This window comes from Fukomys damarensis, unplaced genomic scaffold, assembly GCF_012274545.1.
Source record: "Fukomys damarensis isolate Sample0158 unplaced genomic scaffold, DMR_v1.0_HiC HiC_scaffold_37, whole genome shotgun sequence".
In the NCBI taxonomy this organism is placed as follows: Eukaryota; Metazoa; Chordata; class Mammalia; order Rodentia; family Bathyergidae; genus Fukomys; species Fukomys damarensis.
Window position 1 is genome coordinate 31,263,745 of NW_022900949.1, and position 17,659 is coordinate 31,281,403.

The 17,659-nt window shown below is 53.2% G+C and overlaps 1 protein-coding gene across 4 annotated transcripts in view; it reads left to right on the forward strand.

Moving 5' to 3' along the window:
* The window catches only part of Ift122 (intraflagellar transport 122), a 59,524-nt gene that overhangs the window by 26,745 nt on the left and 15,120 nt on the right, over positions 1–17,659 (forward strand). For all 4 annotated transcript variants that reach the window (XM_010637961.2, XM_010637962.2, XM_010637963.2 and 1 more), the window contains 8 exons: positions 4,705–4,896; positions 4,976–5,114; positions 6,183–6,385; positions 7,135–7,272; positions 8,468–8,632; positions 10,185–10,382; positions 12,901–13,041; positions 15,871–15,924. In XM_010637961.2, the coding sequence (XP_010636263.1) occupies positions 4,705–4,896; positions 4,976–5,114; positions 6,183–6,385; positions 7,135–7,272; positions 8,468–8,632; positions 10,185–10,382; positions 12,901–13,041; positions 15,871–15,924 (1,230 nt within the window). The remainder of the gene's footprint in view (positions 1–4,704; positions 4,897–4,975; positions 5,115–6,182; positions 6,386–7,134; positions 7,273–8,467; positions 8,633–10,184; positions 10,383–12,900; positions 13,042–15,870; positions 15,925–17,659) is intronic.

Sequence of the window (17,659 nt, forward strand, 5' to 3'; positions counted from 1 at the left end):
TCACACCTACAGAGGGTGCCCAAGGCGGGTGTGTGAAGCAAAGAGACCCTGCCACTCTGTGGAGTCCTTTCCCCCACCACTTCTTCACTCCAGAATGGGCATGCTGGACGGAAGGCTTCTGGGACCTGGCCCTGCTCAGGGCCATTTCCTCTGCTCCTGCTGGGCTACTGGGTTTCTTCTCCTGCTTGCTTGATTGCTTGCTTTTTTTCTTTCTTTCTTCCTTTTGCTCATTTCTTTTGCCATTTTTTGTTCATTTGTTTGTTTGTGGTATTGGGGATTGAACCCAGGGCCTTCGTACTGATCTGCACCTCCACTGCACACTTCCACTTCAAAATTTTTTTCTTTTGAGGTGGGGTCTCGCTAAGTTGCTGCGTTGCCCAGGCTGGACTTGAATTTGCAGTCTTCCTGCCTCAGCCTCCCAGAGTGCTGGGATTATAGATATTCATCACCACACCCACTTCCTTTGTAGCAGAGAGGAAAAGGTAAGGGTAGACGATAGGTTAATGCGGACCCTCTTCAAACGATCTGCCATCCAGTTCCCAGGCCCTGTTTGATCACCTGTTCGGTGTGTTCAATAATATTTATACTGATATTCGCTAAGTTGCTGCGTTGCCCAGGCTGGACTTGAATTTGCAGTCTTCCTGCCTCAGCCTCCCAGAGTGCTGGGATTATAGATATTCATCACCACACCCACTTCCTTTGTAGCAGAGAGGAAAAGGTAAGGGTAGACGATAGGTTAATGCGGACCCTCTTCAAACGATCTGCCATCCAGTTCCCAGGCCCTGTTTGATCCCCTGTTCGGTCACCTGTTCGGTGTGTTCAATAATATTGGTATACTGATAAGCGGTGTGGGTGTTGTGTACCAGGCATTGTGTGGGGAAATAACCTGCAAGCCTCCTGAGAACAAATAAGCATACCTGGAGGGGTGGGGGCTCTTTGCAGTAGTGGGGGCGTCATCATGGTGGTCCAAGCCATGGAAATACTTGCATGAGTGCAGCTTCAGTCTGTCAAGATGGGGGCCCAGCTTCCCTTGGGTTAGAATGGTGTCTTGTGGCTGAGTGTCATTACCTCTGGGAGGGCTTAGAGTTAAGTACAGGATGGTGTTGGCTAAGATGTGCTTGTGACAGTAAATGTTGGTAGTGTGTAAAAGGATCTGACCTAGTAATAGTTGCGAGTGTTTTTTGAGGTCTAGATGTGGTCTGCACTCCTCACAGTAACTGTAATTCTATAACAAGCCCATTTCTTGGTGCTGCCATCTTCGCCATTCTGTGTATAACGATGAGGCACAGAGGTCTTGGTTCCTTGCTTCAGGGCACATGGCTCAGCCTGTGGCCACACCTGGTGGGGTCCCCAGCAGTTGAATGCTAGAATTTGTATTAGAGTTTCTACCAGATCAGTCTTGTGATGACCAGTTAAAACCTGTCATTGAGTAATTAGTTTTATATTTCTGATTTTACCCAGAAAAACATAGGAAACTCTCATGAAGTTCCTTGGCAATATTAGAATGTGTAAGAGAGTCATTACATTTTCCTACTCAGGGTTCACTAGGTTTTTGAATCTATATATTTATGTCTGTCACTGAATGTGGACAAATGTTGGCCCCCAGTTCTTCAAATAGTTTTTTTTTCTTCATTCCTTCCTTTCTGGGATGTCACATACAATGGGGATTCTTCACAGTGACTCCTTCATGACTCTTCTGTCCCCTGTGGTGTTTCTGCCAAGGCCCCAGGGAACTGGGGCTTCAATGTAACCATCCTGCAGTTCAAGTTTCCTGCATCTTTCTCCTGTCTGTGCCCATCACAAGCCCGCTATCCCTGTGCCCCTGATGGTGACCATAGATGTTTGAGACCTTCACTGCTTCTGCCAGCAGCCCAGCCTTCTTGGATTGGTTTTCTTGTTTGTTTCCCCTTGAATGTGGTTGGCATCCTTGCTTCCTGGTACCCTGGGGTTCCACACAGACCTCTTCCTGTTCTGTCCCTGAAGGTGAGTGCAAATTGTGCTTAGGCTGGGGGTTTACCTCGCTCAGCTCAGATCCATACTCCGAGTTTCTGGGGTGGGCAGCAGCTGGCATACCTGAGCAAGGCTGTAGTTCAGTCAGGCTGCCTGACATCTGTCACCAGAGGGGAGCTGGCAGGTCCCCAGGGATTCAGCAGAGCTTGCCAGCCTCTCAATCCGGGGCCTCCCACCACCTTCTGCTGCTGCCTTGGTGCCCACATCCTTTGCCCACCCAGCACAGTGCTGAGGAACCTTGTCCTCAGGCACAGGGTCACTTAGAAGAGACAGGATGCTCTGTGCTCCTGCCCACTGTGGTGGCCTCACAGGTGCCAGGGACTATGGTTGTCACCGCAGGAGGGCGAGGCCCATCGTGAGGCCCATCGGAATGCTGAGCTCCGACCTTCCATGTTGTTGCTCATGAGATATTTGGTTTCCCTCTTAGATTTCCTAGCATTGCATCAGTGCTAAGGCAACTTGGTTGTCAAGCAGTTGAAATTCCTAAAAAGGAAAGGAAGATAGAACATATTCAACTTGTAAGTGCAATTTAAGTTCATTTAGGGAAATTAACCAAGTTGTAACAGCAGCTGATTATTTAAGGGCTTCCATTAATCTGTTCAAAATTGCATTCATTAAAACGGTTAAACTCAGGGCTGGGGATTTAGCTTAGTGGTTTTGCCACCTGCCTCAAAAAGCTCAAGGTCCTGTGTTCGAACTCTGGTAGGAAAAAAAAAAACTCAGTTGGTTATTTGCTTTTATTAGGTTTATAAACTGGAAAATATTTATAAATTGAATTTAAAAACTTAAGAGGAAACCAAATTCCAAGAGTTTTCTTTAGTAAGTTGAATATTAGTTTAGTACTATGAGTCATAAAGAGCCCTTTATTCCCCCACGGAAGGACCTCAGAGGCAGCAGTGGGAGCCTGGGCTTGGGCTACAGTCTGGAGGTGTGGATGAGAGCTGTGCCCCAAGTGGGGAAAGGGATCAGGGTGTACCTCAGGAAGGGAGGGGACGTGCATGGGCACTGGGTCTGGGGTGGTGTAAAGAACAGACCTGTTAGCTGGGCATGGGGGCACATGCCTGTAATCCCATTACTCAGGAGGCTGAGGCAGTAGGATCACTGTGAGTTTGAGGCCAGCCTGGGCTACATGGTGAGGCCCTATTTCAAAAAACAAAAAGCACAAAAAAGAAAAGAAAGAACAGACCTGTGAGGTTGAGAGGCCGGAAGGAGCATAGTCCCCTGGAAGAGCGCGGGTTCAGCAGCTGAGCAGTGGATGGCTCGTGACCTTTCTGCTCTAAGAAGGGACAGACAGCCCATGGCAAGGACACTTTCACAGCCACACATCTGACAGGACCTTGCATCCAAGGTAAATAAAAAACTATTAAAACTCAGTCCTGGCTGGGGCTTTAGCTCAGTGGCACCGTGTCTGCCTGGAAAGCTCAAGGTCCTGAGTTTGATCCCTGGTACCAAAACACCCCCCCCAAAAAAAAAAAAACCTCAGTCCTAGAAGACAACCCTTTTGATGAACAGGCCAAGAGTTGTGGCCATAAACACAGGAAATGATATCCAGTATCAGCCTGGGGACAAGCCACAGTGAGGTATCACTTCCCACCATGAGGATGGTGAGAGCAACGTCCTCGGGGAGCTACGAGTGCATAGACAGCGGTGCAGTCACTGACCATGCGTGTGGCTCCTCAGAAGTTTAAACAGGAAGTCGCCACAAGGCCAGCAACTGGGAAGGAAAGAGAATGAAATGTTGATTGTGCTACACACGGTGAGCCATATTTGAAAAGTTGCATTTCGTATGGCTCCACTGTAAGAGATGCCCAGAACAGGCCCTCTGCAGACACAGGAAGCAGCTGGAGGCCACTAGTGTGCCGTGAGAAGGAGTCAGGACTGGTTGCCATCATGGTTGAGATTTCTCTTTGGGGCATTTCCAGTGTTCTGTGCAACAGTGATAAGTGCACAGCTATGTGACTATATTGAAAGCCATTGTCCACTCTACATGGGTGTATCGTATATTTTATGGCTAATAGCCCCAAAAAGTTACTATAAGCCAGTTCTGGTGGCACAGAACTTTAGTCTCAGCTGCCCAGAGGCTGAGGCAAGTGGATCCTTGTGTTAAGGCCTTTGAGACCAGACTCAGCAACATAGTGAGATCCTATCTAAAAAAAAAAAAAAAAAATTAAATGAAATTTAAAAATTGTTGTGAAGAAGCCAGGCATGGAGGCATACGCCTGTAATCCCAGCCCTTGGGAGGTGGAGGCAAGAGATTGCCATGAGTTTGAGGCCTGCCTGGGCTACATAGTGAGTTCAAGGCCAGCCTGAGACCCTGTGTCAAAAAAAAAAAGTTGTGAAGAGAAGTAAAATGGGTGTGGTTTCAGAATAAGGGACAGTCTTCTGGACTAAACTCAGTTTTGTGGCATAGTAAGAAAAACAAAAGAGAAAAGCTGGGGGTGTGTGAGGAACCATCAAGTCACAGCCAGCGCCACATGGAGGAGTGAGACCATCCTTGGCCTCCAGGCGGCCAAGGAATTGAGCCCTTTCCCTGGCGTGGAGGTGGCCAAGGGTGAGTGTGACACGTGTCAGGACAGGTCACCCAAGAGGCACTGCCTGCTGTGCTCTGGCTGCCGTCTCTGTCCCAGTGAGTCCTCTGTGGCTGGTTGTACTATCAGGGATTCAGAGCTGTCCCCTCCCGTTCTCTCTCCCCAGGTCGGGAAAGATCGACCCCTGAACTTTGACCCCTGCTGCATCAGCTACTTCTCTAAGGGGGAGTACATCTTGCTGGGGGGGTCAGACCGGCAGGTGTCCCTCTTCACCAGGGATGGCGTGCGGCTCGGGAAGGTTGGCGAGCAGAGTTCCTGGGTGTGGACCTGCAGAGAGAAGCCCGATTCTAACTATGTGGTAAGAGGGCGGCCATGCTGAATGTCAGGCTGGCTCTGTTATAGACAGTAGGAAGCAGCTGACGGCCCTCTCCCTGCAGGTGACCGGCTGCCAGGACGGCACCATTGCCTTCTACCAACTGGTGTTCAGCACGGTCCATGGGCTCTACAAGGACCGTTACGCCTACAGGGACAGTATGACCGATGTCATCGTGCAGCACCTCATCACTGAGCAGAAAGGTGAGGGATGGTGACTGTGTGCTCAAGTGACAGGAAACTGCTGAGCCATCAGGTCTTGCTCTCCTGAGTAGGGCCGGAGGATGCTGATTCCTTTGATGAGATGATGAGACCAAAGAGGAATGTGCTGACAGTAAATTTTACAAATAATTCCAAGGGTTACCTGGACTCCCTGAGAGGGAGGCTGACTGTGATGAGACACGGTCAGGGTGGCCACCTGCATGAGTTTCTGTAGACCTTGACACTCCTGGGTATGGCCTTTGAAGAGACGGCAAGGTTAGAGGTGAGCCAGGCGGTTGGGAGGATCCAGGTTCCAGGACAAGTCCCAACAGTCTCCCTGTCACCAGGCAGCCATGCTGGGTGGCAAGTGAGAGCCCCTCACTTCAGCTGCGGATGTGGAGCATAGGGCCCAGGCTGGGGTCCAGTCTCACAGATTCAGCCAGCTGCCTTTGGCCCAGTCTGGGAGCTCCCATGCTGGAAGATTCCAGCCGTGACAGTGTGGCCTCTGGGACCGCTCAGCAGTGTCCCTGTGGGACATGTCTCCCTTCTGGTCAAGGAGATGGGTGGGCCGTGGCCAGAGGTGGTGTCAGGCCCCTGCGTGGCCCCTCAAACACCAGGGTGCTCACTGCTCTGCAGAGATTTGAAATTCAGGTGCAGCAGGTGGTGTCCACACTGTTTCCTTTTCCATCCTCAGTTGTGAGCTTTGGACCACAAAGACCGTGTTGTATATAAGAGGAGATCATGTCGTATATGGAGACCGTGTCATGTATAGAGACCATGTCATGGAGAGATCCTGTCATACCCAGAGATCATGTTGTATGTAGAGTTTGTGTAATATAGAGAGACCCTGCCGTGTCCAGAATGTGTTTCACATACAGAGTGCATGTCGAGTGTGGCTCTGGGCCCCCTGCTCAGACAAGCTGCTTGCACACATTAGGCACTTCATAAAGATATTTAATAAGCATCTCACTTTAATTGCCACAGCATTAAGCAAATGATGGCTTTTAATTTCTCCCCCTTCCACCTCACTTAACAACCTTTAGCTAGAGCCTGATTCTTTTCCTCTGACAGTTCGGATTAAATGCAAAGAGCTTGTCAAGAAAATTGCCATCTACAAGAATCGATTAGCGATCCAGCTGCCAGAAAAGATCCTTATCTACGAGCTGTATTCCGACGACTCATCGGATATGCGGTACCGGCTGAAGGAGAAGATACTCAAGAAGTTCGAGTGCAACCTGCTGGTGGTGTGTGCCAGCCACATCATCCTCTGCCAGGTGGGCACGGCCGTGGATCCCAGCTTAACCTGTCATCCACGAGTATGGCCCTTTCCCCCAGACCCAGTGACTTTGGTGGCTTTCATTTTACTGACATCCTTTCCTCTGCCAGGTGGGCACGGCCGTGGATCCCAGCTTAACCTGTCATCCACGAGTATGGCCCTTCCCCCAGACCCAGTGACTTTGGTGGCTTTCATTTTACTGACATCCCTGTGAGTCAGGCTCTACCAGAAAGACATGGGCTGTACGACACAGAATGCTTTTTATATTGTTAGCATTTTGTCCTCTTGGGGTTAGATGTATTTTAGAGGCTTAAAGCACAACTTGGTGCCCCACAAAATGAACGTAAATCTTTTGCTGCACATATATACATAAAATGTCACATCAGCTTAGTAAGCAAGGGAGTTTTATCTCCTGGCAGTTGTTGTCCCCCCCCCCCACAGCGCACAGCGTTCTCACTGTAAATTCCTAGGAAGTTTCTAGGTCCATGTCAAGAGAGGTTTGGAAAGACTGAGAGGAGGCGGATGGAGGTAGCCTGGGGTCACCAAGGCCTGTTAGAAGTGACAAAATTGAAGTGCTGCAGCTGTGTAAAATGCACTAAGCCTGGAGCCTGAGGGGTTGGGGGTGCCACAGGTGACAGATGGGATGTGGCCCACAGGGAGGATGCAGTCGTGGGGACACAGAGCGGGCAGGTGCTTTTGGCCTCCATCCAGGAGGCCCAGGCACTCACCCTGAGGCTTGCTTTCCAGGAGAAGCGGCTGCAGTGCCTGTCCTTCAGTGGTGGGAAGGAGCGAGAGTGGCAGATGGAGTCCCTCATCCGGTATATCAAGGTGATCGGCGGCCCAGCCGGGAGGGAAGGGCTCCTGGTGGGCCTCAAGAACGGCCAGGTGAGTGCTTTCTTGTCCCCTCAGGCTTACCTGGTGATCGGGTGACAGGAAGCTGGAAGGGAACCTTGGTTGTTGGAGGGCGGCCAGACATGTGCTTCCTCGGGAACAGTCAGGCCAGAGGCATGGCAGGCCCTGGACCCATGGCATGCCCTCATCAGGGGAGAGCGGCTGCTGCCCCGGTTGTGTGGCAGTGAGTTAGTGGGCTAGAGGTCACCCTGAAGGTGGCAGGTTGGCTGGTGAAGCAGCTCTGGGTGGCTGGTAGAGATGGTCACCGAGGTCAGAGTCCTGTCAGGGCAGAGAGTGGGTTACCACAGGCCCAGGCTTTGCCTGGTAGTGCCAGTCCTCAGGAAGGCACAGACAGTATCAGAATAGGGGCTCTGCAGACAAATAGATGCAGGGAATCTAGGCCACATGGAGCTAAGCAGATTTCTGTATGCATGGATATGTGTTCTTTGCTCAAGATAACAAAAGTTGTATGTGGGCTACAGAGAAACTTGAAAGTGAAAATAGAGCCGCATTAGCTGAGAGCCAAGCTGTGTGGCAGATGGCTCGTGGCCACGACTGTCAGGTCTTCACTGGGGACAGACGGAAGCTGCAGAGCCTGAGATCAGCGGGAGCTATCAGGCAGCAGTGGCAAAGTGGGGAGAGGGAACATCTTCTTTGCCAGCACCACGTCTCATGGAGGCTGAGAGCGTGGGCCTTGGGTCAAGGTCACCCAGCAGCTCACTATGTACGTGCTCTGGCCAGGCACTTTGCCTCTCTTGAGACTCAGGTCTCACAGGTAGGGGGAGGCTTTGTTCCTGAGGGGGTGGTAGATAAATGGTAGCTATCCACCGTGGGGCCCTCAGGATGCCACCACACTGAGGTCTTGATGGTGTTTGTTGTCCCGCTTCCTGTGTTGTGACACAGGTCTTTCGGGGTCCCCCATGACTGTGTGATATGAGCAGCATCATTAACAGGTCTCCAGCCCAGGCATTGACAGATTCCAGCTCGCTGTCACCTTGGCAACCCAATGGCCACACTCTGGTCCCTGAAGATGCCACCTACCCCTCCTCTTCCCCATCCTGTCCCCAAGCACAGCCCCTGGTGGCATCGTTGGTGGGCATCATTCTTATGGAATACATGGGTGTTCCCTGGTGGAGCTCCAGCAGCTGTTGTCATGGCAACTTTCCTTCTCCCCCTGACATTTTCCCAGATCCTGAAGATCTTCGTGGACAACCTCTTTGCCATTGTCCTGCTGAAACAGGCCACAGCTGTGCGCTGCTTGGACATGAGCGCCTCCCGAAACAAGCTGGCCGTAGTGGATGAGAACGACACATGCCTGGTGTATGACATCCACACCAAGGAGCTGCTGTTCCAGGTGAGGTCGCTGAGACCTCTGGCTTGCCAGGCAGGGCCCCATAAGGAGCAGGAATGAGTGAGCCACCTGTGCACGGCCTGCTCCCCCATGGACCCAGGGCCTGGGCAGCCTGTCACCAGGGAGGGATAGGTGATGCCATCTGCATGTTCAGTGAGCAGATGGGTGGTGAGAGCAACGCCCACTCTGCCGATCCCCTCCTGCAAGTGACCCAGGCTCAGTGAGGACACAGGACCAGGCTGGGACCTGAGGATGCTGTAGGAGTCCAGGGAGAGTCTGAGGAGCAGCACTGTTCCTGATGTTTGGCCTCAGGGCTGGAAGAAAGGCATCACTAGGGCAGGAGGCCTGAAAGTGTGTGCCCAGTGTGTGGCTGGCTCTACCGCGAATGGGCTGCTCTGCTTGTAGTGGACCCCAGAGCCAAATGCTCCTTATTACAGCATCCCTAGCATCATGGGCTGGTTAGGCCTCTTCTTGGCCCTCCTTGTCCTCGGCAGCAGGAGCAGCAGGGCAGGGGTGTCTGGAGTGGGGAGCTGCCTGCCTCAGGCACTGTGACCTGCAGCCAGAGGCGACTTGCACTGACCAGCAGATTGGAGCAGTTTAAGGGAAGGAGAGAGCTCAGCCTCTGTCTCCCACTCCCTGGCCCCTTTTGCTGTGTGCCTCGAGCACTGGTGCATCTCCCTGGCTTCAATTTCTCCCTCTCTCGGAGTTGGAGTCAGTGCATCCCCGCGCAGAACTGCCAAGACTTCACCGTGTTCAGGCCAGTGCTGGGTACAAAGTAGGGCTGGGACTTAGGCCTGGCTTGGGGTGTGAGTGGGTGGGGCGTGTCCTCTGGTCCCTGCTGCAGCCCCCTCCCCAAGGAGGTTGACACAAAGGTTGCTGATTTCTCCTACCTGTGCCTCTTTTCTCTTCCCATGGCGCTTGCCTGTGCAAATGAAAGCAACTGTACTCTTTCAGTTATGAGATAATTCCTGCCCATTGTAGAGGATGCTAGGCATAAAGAGATGAGCCCTTGCTGCTGCCACTGGGACTGCAGGGCCCAGGAGAGCCCCTGTTGGGCCAGGGTACAGTGAGGATGCAGACACACATATTATTTGATAATTTTATAAAGAACTCATAAAGAAAACTCATTTATAAAGAAAAGTTCCTTTTCCTGTTATAAAAAAAAAATAGTCATGACAAAAGAAAATTCAGGCAAACAAAAACCAAGAAAATGAAAAGCACCCACTGTTCCACCCTTCCAGAAACAGCCCCTGTTAGTCCTTTGGAACACATCCCTTTCCCACAGGGACCTGCATTGTTTCTTCAGTGGAAGTGGATCCTCCTTTCTAATTTTGCTTGCCGTGGGGTGATTGCTGTATGGTCCATCTTCTGGAAGTCCCTGCACCCCACCTGCAGTGCCTAGAGCAGCTGGCCTCCACCTCCTCTCTTCCTCTCCCTCCCTGCCTCCCACCTTAGCAGCTGATTCTGCGACCCAGGCTTTGAGAGGGACTTGGCAGACACGGTGATGGTACCAAGGTTGGGCATGGCTCAGCCCCCTGACCTCCCTGCCCCACAGGAGCCCAACGCCAACAGCGTGGCCTGGAACATGCAGTGTGAGGACATGCTCTGCTTCTCAGGTGGCGGCTACCTCAACATTAAGGCCAGCACCTTCCCCGTGCACCAGCAGAAGCTGCAGGGCTTCGTGGTTGGCTACAATGGCTCCAAGATCTTCTGCCTCCATGACTTCGCCATGTCTGCTGTGGAAGTACCACAGGTACGAGGCACCTGCTGTCCAGTGCAGCAGGGAGACAGGGCAGATGCCGGGTGGAGGCGCTATGGGCCTGGAGCCTGGAGCCCTGGCTGCAGCCTGAGCAGCCTATGTGTCTCTGGGAAAACAGTTCAGCCTCCAAGCTTCCTGCTCCTCAACCCCTTCCTGGTCAGGACAAGGAGGGCTGTGTGCTGTGCCCACAGAGCCAGCAAGCAGGCACCCAGCCAGAGCCAGTGGTGTGGGATGTGTATGGGAGAGAAGGGGTGGGACAGGCGTGGGGCTGAGGGACATGGAGCCCCTGCACAAGTGGCCACACAGGGATGGGGCTGGATCCTGCTTCCCCTGAGCCGGGAGGTCCGGTCTTGCCATGGGTCTCTGGGCCCATCATAGACAAGGCATTCAGGTCTGGTCCTGAGTTCAGATTTGAGGAAACCCAAGGAGAAAAGGAGGATGAGAGAGAGGGGAGGGGCAGTGGTAGAAGGGGCCAGCATAGCCCTGGGGCAGCTTCCTGTGTCCTGGTCCTTGTCCTCATCTGCCCCTGGGCAGCTGATCCAACCTCAAACCCAGGCTCCATATGTACCAATAACCTATTCTGCCTCAGTTGTGCCAATTGGATTCTGCTTATTGAAAGGCTTTCTCCCAAGATTGCTGCCATCCTGACCTCACAAACAAATACAGTTTGCTTGAGCCAGCTATAAGGAGACAGAGGGGCCCAGGCTCCCTTGCCAGGACCTTTGAGCTGGAGCCACAGAGCTTCTCCTGGCTGCAGGGCGCACTGCTGACGCAAGGGCCAGGCCAGCCTGGGGGTGGGAGAGAGTGGGAGAGGCCCTCTGTAGACAAAGGCTGTTTATCTGTTGCCCTGCCCCCCATGGCCCTGCGGCTGGGCCTCCGCTTGGGAGAGAACCTGACCCGCTCTAGGGAGTCTGGTTTCCTTTCCACATCTGCCTGATCTTGTGCAAGAGCTGGTTTGTCCATGCTGCCAAGTAGGGCAGTGGCCCTGCTTGGGGGTATAGCAGCAGAGGAGGAAGAAAGCTCCGAGGGCTCTTGTCCATAAAACCCCTACAAGGGCCCCATCATGTGCTTTTGTGCTGCCATCCTGTCCTCTTGCCTGTCCTACAATCATGTGGTACACAAAGTCTGTATCCTGGGCACCTCATTTCACTATTCGAGGCTTCATTTTCTTCTCTGTAAAATGGGGTTAATTTAGCTGTTGTTATTTTGTGGAGGCATCACAGCGTGTTGCCCACGCTGGTCTTGAAGTTATGGACTCAGGCAATCTTCCTGCCTCAGCCTCCAGAGTAGCTGGGGCTATGGGCCCAGGTCACCATGCCAGGCTTGAAACAGGGTTAATTATACCCATTCTCAGGTTTTGTCTGGGCCGATTCATATTATGTCTTTATTGCAGTCATAAAATAGCAAGAACATGATGGAGGTACTCACAGAGTAAGTAGTTCAGGAAGGGAGTCGCTGTGGGAGAAGCTTCTGGGGAGGTGAAACAGCCCAGTAAGACCTGGGCAGGCAGCAAAGCAGGAGGCCTTCTTACGAGGTTGAGGGCCAGAATTTAGAAGGTGAGGAGGAGATGCTTGTGATTGCCCTTTGCCCACACTCATGCCTTCCAAAGCTTTGCCCTCCTTTCTGTTTTTCCTGCTGCTTGGCTGGGCAGGCATCTGGACTGGTGACCCAGTGGGTGTGACTGAGCCAGGCCTCCCTACAGGGATGGAGTGTGGAGTGGCCCTGGGGAGTGGCCCTGTTTCTCTGGCTTCACGGGAAGGTTTCCTTCAGTGCAAGCTTAAAAAAGGACCCTGGAACTGTCAAAGATCAAGGTCCCGACAGGAGAAGCAGTGCTTCCAGCTCCATGTTTGGGACCATTTGGTACTGTTCTCTTGGTCTTTACTACCCAGGACACATTAGCCTAAGATGAGGGAGATGGGGCCTTGGCATGAGATCCCCAGCCAGGGGTGCGACCTGGGATGGGGTGGGGTCTCCCCTGGGCCTGAGTCTGTCGGGCCATCGTCAGGGGTCAGCACACCTAGCTACACGAAGACCTTGTCATCTGGGGTCACTCCCAGGCACAGAAAGGGCAGCCCCCTTTGCAGGGAGAGCTGGTGTCCAGGACCAGTCCCTCACCTCCCTCATCACTTATTCCTGAGGTGCACAGAGCAAAGTCCTGACAGACAGAGGGCCAGCAAGGGAGGTGGCAGAATGGAGGCCTGCATGGGAGGCAGGCCTGTGAGCACAGCTGTCCCGGGACACCCACAGAGGGAGAGGAAGCTCAGGCTCCCTCCTGTGGGGTCAGAGCGCAAGGGTTGGGAGTTTCCAGCAATGATGACCTTCCACAGAGTGCGAGAACACAGTGAGGTTACCTGCAGGTGGGGAGGGTACCACGTGCTAAGGTGGGCTATGAGGTGGGCCGTACGGGCCCTGCAGGCTCTGTCCTGAAGCCCCTCTCACGGGAAGGCAGGCATGGACTGTGGCTCTGCACTGCTCTGAACATTGTCCTCCCTTCCCCTGGGGCTCCATCCAGTCCGCCCCAATGTACCAGTACCTGGACAGGAAGATGTTCCGAGAAGCCTACCAGATCGCCTGCTTGGGGGTGACAGACGCAGACTGGCGCGAGCTGGCCATGGAGGCACTGGAAGGATTAGAGTTAGAGACAGCAAAGAAGGTAAGTGCCCACTCAGCAGGAGCTGGACTCAGACCTTCTGGTGGTGTAGAGGGGCAGAAGCAGGAGTAGGTTGTGGGTCCTGGTGGTAGGCCGCAGGTCCTCACAGTGGGCCTGGTGTGGACGACCCCACAGAGTTGTCAGATCTAAGCAGACAGTGCGTGCAAGCCCTGGCCCCGGGAGAAGGAGCTGGTATGTTCTGCTGCCACTCCTTAGCTATTATTTATGTACGACATGTAGCTGAGAGCCTGGCCCATAACAGGCACTCAATAATGGTCTAAACACCAGGCCTCTGTTCCCCTGAGCACTGCCCAGGCTCGGGGAAGGCTGGTCACACTTGGACTCTGAGATGCTGTGGTCTCTCCCACATACCTGTGGCTCAATGCATGGGCTTGATCATTGTGTCATTTCCTGGTTTAAGCAGCTCAAGCCAGAGAAATGGCTGGAACACTCAGCCCTGTCTGGACCGCATAGGTTTCTGAGTCTGTTTCTACCCAGGACGGAGGCAGAGGAACAGTTGTTGCCCTCTTCATATTAAAGCAGGGTCTGTAGTTCAATTTGGGGCCTTTTACCCACTGTATCCAAGGGTCTGGGTTCACCAAGCAAATAAAACCAATAAAACCAAGGAGAACATTATTCTTTGATGCTTATGGGCACTTCAGTATGGGGAGGGAGTAGGGGCAGGTCTAGGAATTTAGGGTGTGGGGATATCTCCCTGAAGACAGCTTCCCAGAGATGCCAGGAGGGATGAAAAGAACAAAAGATTCCTGGTGTGTTTTTGTTTGTTTTAGCTTACAATGAAGTTAAAAGTCTCTAGATTGTCACCTCCCTGGGAACCAAAGACCACCTCAGTGGTAGTGCTGCACTGCCGAGGCCAAAGCTGTGGCTTCGTGGGTGCTCAGCAAAAATTAGAACAGATTAAGAGAACTGGCCTCTGACTGTATACTTCTTCCTGTCCCATATCCAGAAAATACTTCCTGAGAATAGAAATGATTGCAGTAAGCACACAGCATTTAGTTATTTTAACATACAAATACAAATTGCATAGATAGATGGATTTATTGTGGGCCACATGCTGTTTAGGAAAGCTGCAAGATTTTGACCTCCAAAGGGACATGTCTCACACACATCCAGGTCCCCACCCTGTCCTCTGTGCCCAGTCCCAGGCACAGCCGCACATACCCACTAGATGGCGGAGGAGAGCCACTCAGCAGCCACTCAGTACCCACCAGCTGCCTCTGGCACCCGCCTCCCAGGTCTTCCTTGAGGCTTGTGACTGACCACTCTGAGCAGCACCCTGACTCTGCAGAACTTCCGGGCTGCTTCTCCCAGGGGTTCTCACACCCAAGAATCTTGACAGCAGAACCCGAAAGCCCCAGGAGTGGTGTGGACAGCTGGGGGCTGGGAGTAAGTGCAGCCCAGCTGGAGAGCACAGGCACTGTGAGGCCCTGGGTCCCTCCTTTTCCTCTGCCCCAGGCTGGGCCTGGATGATGACTGGGCCTCACGGAAACCAGGGCAAGAAGGCAGCCTGGTGACCTTCAGTGCTCCCTCTGGCCCTCTGCTCCTGAAGGCCTGCCTTGCACGTCTTGTGAATTCCTCTTCAGATAACCCACCTGCCAGGTGTGGTCCAGTGCGCCTGTGGTCCTAACCACTGGAAAAGCTGAGGCAGGAGCATCCCCTGAGCCCAGCAATTCGAGACCAGCCTGGGTGGCAGAGTCAGACCCTGTTTCAAACAAAACAAAATGAACAAATAAAAATCTCCCCTTGCCAGCTGCCTGGACTTGCCAGTCTGTGGTGCCTTCCTTAGTCTGATACCCACCACCACAGCACATGGACAGGGTACCATCTGGTTCTTACAGACAGCGCTTAGCTCCGGGAGGTGTCGTGTCTGCTTCTCATGTGGCCCCCACACTAGGGACAGGGCAGAGACCAAGCCATATTCACGTCTGGGTCCTTGGCTTCTGACGGGACACCAGGCCCTTTGGGACAAAACGTGAAGTCCTACTGCAGTTGTCTGAGGCCACAGAGGCTGGATGACCTGCTTATTTCCCCTTCTTTCTGGCTTTTTAGAAGGGAGGGGACCTAGCACCTTAGATCTTTAGCTTATGACCCCAGAGCTGCTACCTCTAGGTGTGTGTCTGCCCACACCAGTGCGACAGCATGGCGTAGGACAGCACAGCTCAGGAGAAGTTGACAGCAGAGCCCCACAATGCAGGCCCCTGGCGGCTCAGGCACCTCTGAACCCTTTGCAACACCTGCAAGAGGCAGTGGCAGCTTAGCTAACACCAGTGGGCCAGGAGCTCAGAAGCGGCAAGCAGCCCAGCTTCACTGTGTGCCCAGAGTGTGGGCCATCCTGGCAGCATTGGCGAAAGAGTTTGCCTTTCAGAGATGGAGTGATTCTCAGGAACCAGCTTCCCTCCCCTCTTCCTCTGTGCCACACTGGGGTTACTCATGCCCCTGTCTCTGGGTGAGCAGAGCTGTCTTCTGCCCACACCGTGCCACTCGACTTCTGCACAAATACTGCTGCCTAAGTCAGTGCCCATCCCTTTGTGAGTAGAGTCCCACAGGGAGGCCACAGCCCAGCCTGTGCTGTCACAGCTTTGTTTTCCTAATTCCAAAATGATGGATGTGGCCGGCGCCACTTTGCTGGTATTTGTGCAGACTAATCCAGGATAACGTGGCCTGGCAGTGTGGCAGGCAGCCCTCTGAATGCCAAAGCAGATCCATGGCTGCCTCTCTCTTCCTTCCCAGACCTTTTTCCTCTAGCTTCACTTCCATCCCCCCATCCATTCAGGCCAAGTGGCAGCTGACTTCTCTGTTCCTTCCCCACAGGCCTTCGCCAGAGTGCAGGACCTGCGTTACCTGGAGCTCATCAGCAACATTGAGGTAAAGACCAAGCTTCTCCTCCAGCATGCCCCTGTGGTCCTGGCAAGTGGCCCTGGAGGATGGGAACAACCTGGTATGTGGCCTTGTGGGCTCTAGTGCCCCAGGTGGGGATGTTGGAGGGGACAGGTGGCTCCTGACACTCGTGGCCTGGTCACCTACTCCACAGAATAGATGTGAGATGGAGGAGTCCCTGGCACCCTGGCTGTGTCCCTGTGGCCACACCCTCTCGAGCTCTCTTTTCCATAGCACATGCTGTGCACCCCATGCCCAGAAGTGGAGCCCTTTGCTCCTGGCCTCATCAGCCACTCTACCAACCCTGAGCAGGCTGAGATGCTGGTGCTAAGTGCACCATTTGTTGGGTGACAGGAGACACTATTCTTAATTTTTGTGTATCTCAGTGCTGTCTGACTCTCTGTAAAAAGGCATACATATTTTTTCCCCTGAACAGATTTATTGTGAAGCTAAGGGAATGTGAGATACATTTGAATTCCCAGATGGAAGCTAGGAGGAAATCAGCACATGTCTTGTCCCCTTCATTCAGCTTAGGGTAACAAACACCTATCGTGGCCCAGGCCTTGTGCCGAGCTCAGTGGGCAGAGAGCCAGGGTGGAGACAAGCCCAGCATGGGGGACAAGGAAGGAACAGAGTAGCTGTGAGTATAGAGTCTGACCTGTCCCCGAGTCAAGTCCCTACAGCTCGAGGCAGGTACCAATGTTCTCCCATCCAGTGGCTATGACCAGTGTCCCAAGGATACACAGCCAGAGACTTGGGTGACATGGAAACCTGTTCTTCTTGCTTCCCAGCCTCCTGCTGTCTTTACCCCTGGCCACCTCCTGCCCCGGGCACCACAGGGGCAACGGTGTTTTCTGTGGCTCGCCTACCTACGTGGCTAAGGGTGCTACCTCCCTGTGCTGCCCAGTGCCACAGCTTCATGGGTCCTTACCAAAGCCATGGGACATGAAGTGTTTCTTGACACAAAGAGACCAGCTCTAGTCAAAGAAATGTCTTGTCCCTGCTTGTGTGCAGCGAGCTGGAGGTCAGGAGCACGGTCAGCCTGTGCCTCTGGGGCCCTCCTGACAGCTCCAGGCCTTAACTGTGTGCTGCTGGTGCTTGGCCTGGCTCCAGAGAGCTGAGCAGCCTCTGTAGGATCCTCCAGGACTGCCATAGAGTCATCATCCTGATGGCCAGAGGGGACACATCCACATAGGCCACGTACAGACCCTGGTCCTCAGTAGTTCATCCCTCTGTGTCCTCGAGGGGATGTGGCCGAAAGCCCAGGTCCAGAAAGCCTCTTTTCATCACCTCATTCCCAACCATGAGTTGGGTGACTTGGCTGATTCACCCGAACTACGTGAAGGATTTTTTTATTATTATTTTTGTCATAGGGGAAGCATGTTGCCTCCAGCTGTTGAAACCCTCACCAGCCTGTCTCGGAGTTTGAGCTGTGTCTCCCCTCCTCTAGCCTGGCACGCTTGCTAGCAAACAGGCAGAGGTGCTATGGGGACACGGGCTGGGTGCTATGTGTGTTTACAAATATTCACACAGTAGCTAATGGAGGAGGCGGTGCGGGCAGCTCTGCTTCATCTTGCTCCACAGTGCTGCTCACTACTTGTGCTTGGGGGTCACTGGGGACGGTCATACACTTCTAAGGGCCAGGTCCGAGGGCACAGAGTGTTGGGTTTGCCTGAACTGAGCCTGATGCCAGCTCAGTCTGACCTTGACCTTCCTAAAGCAG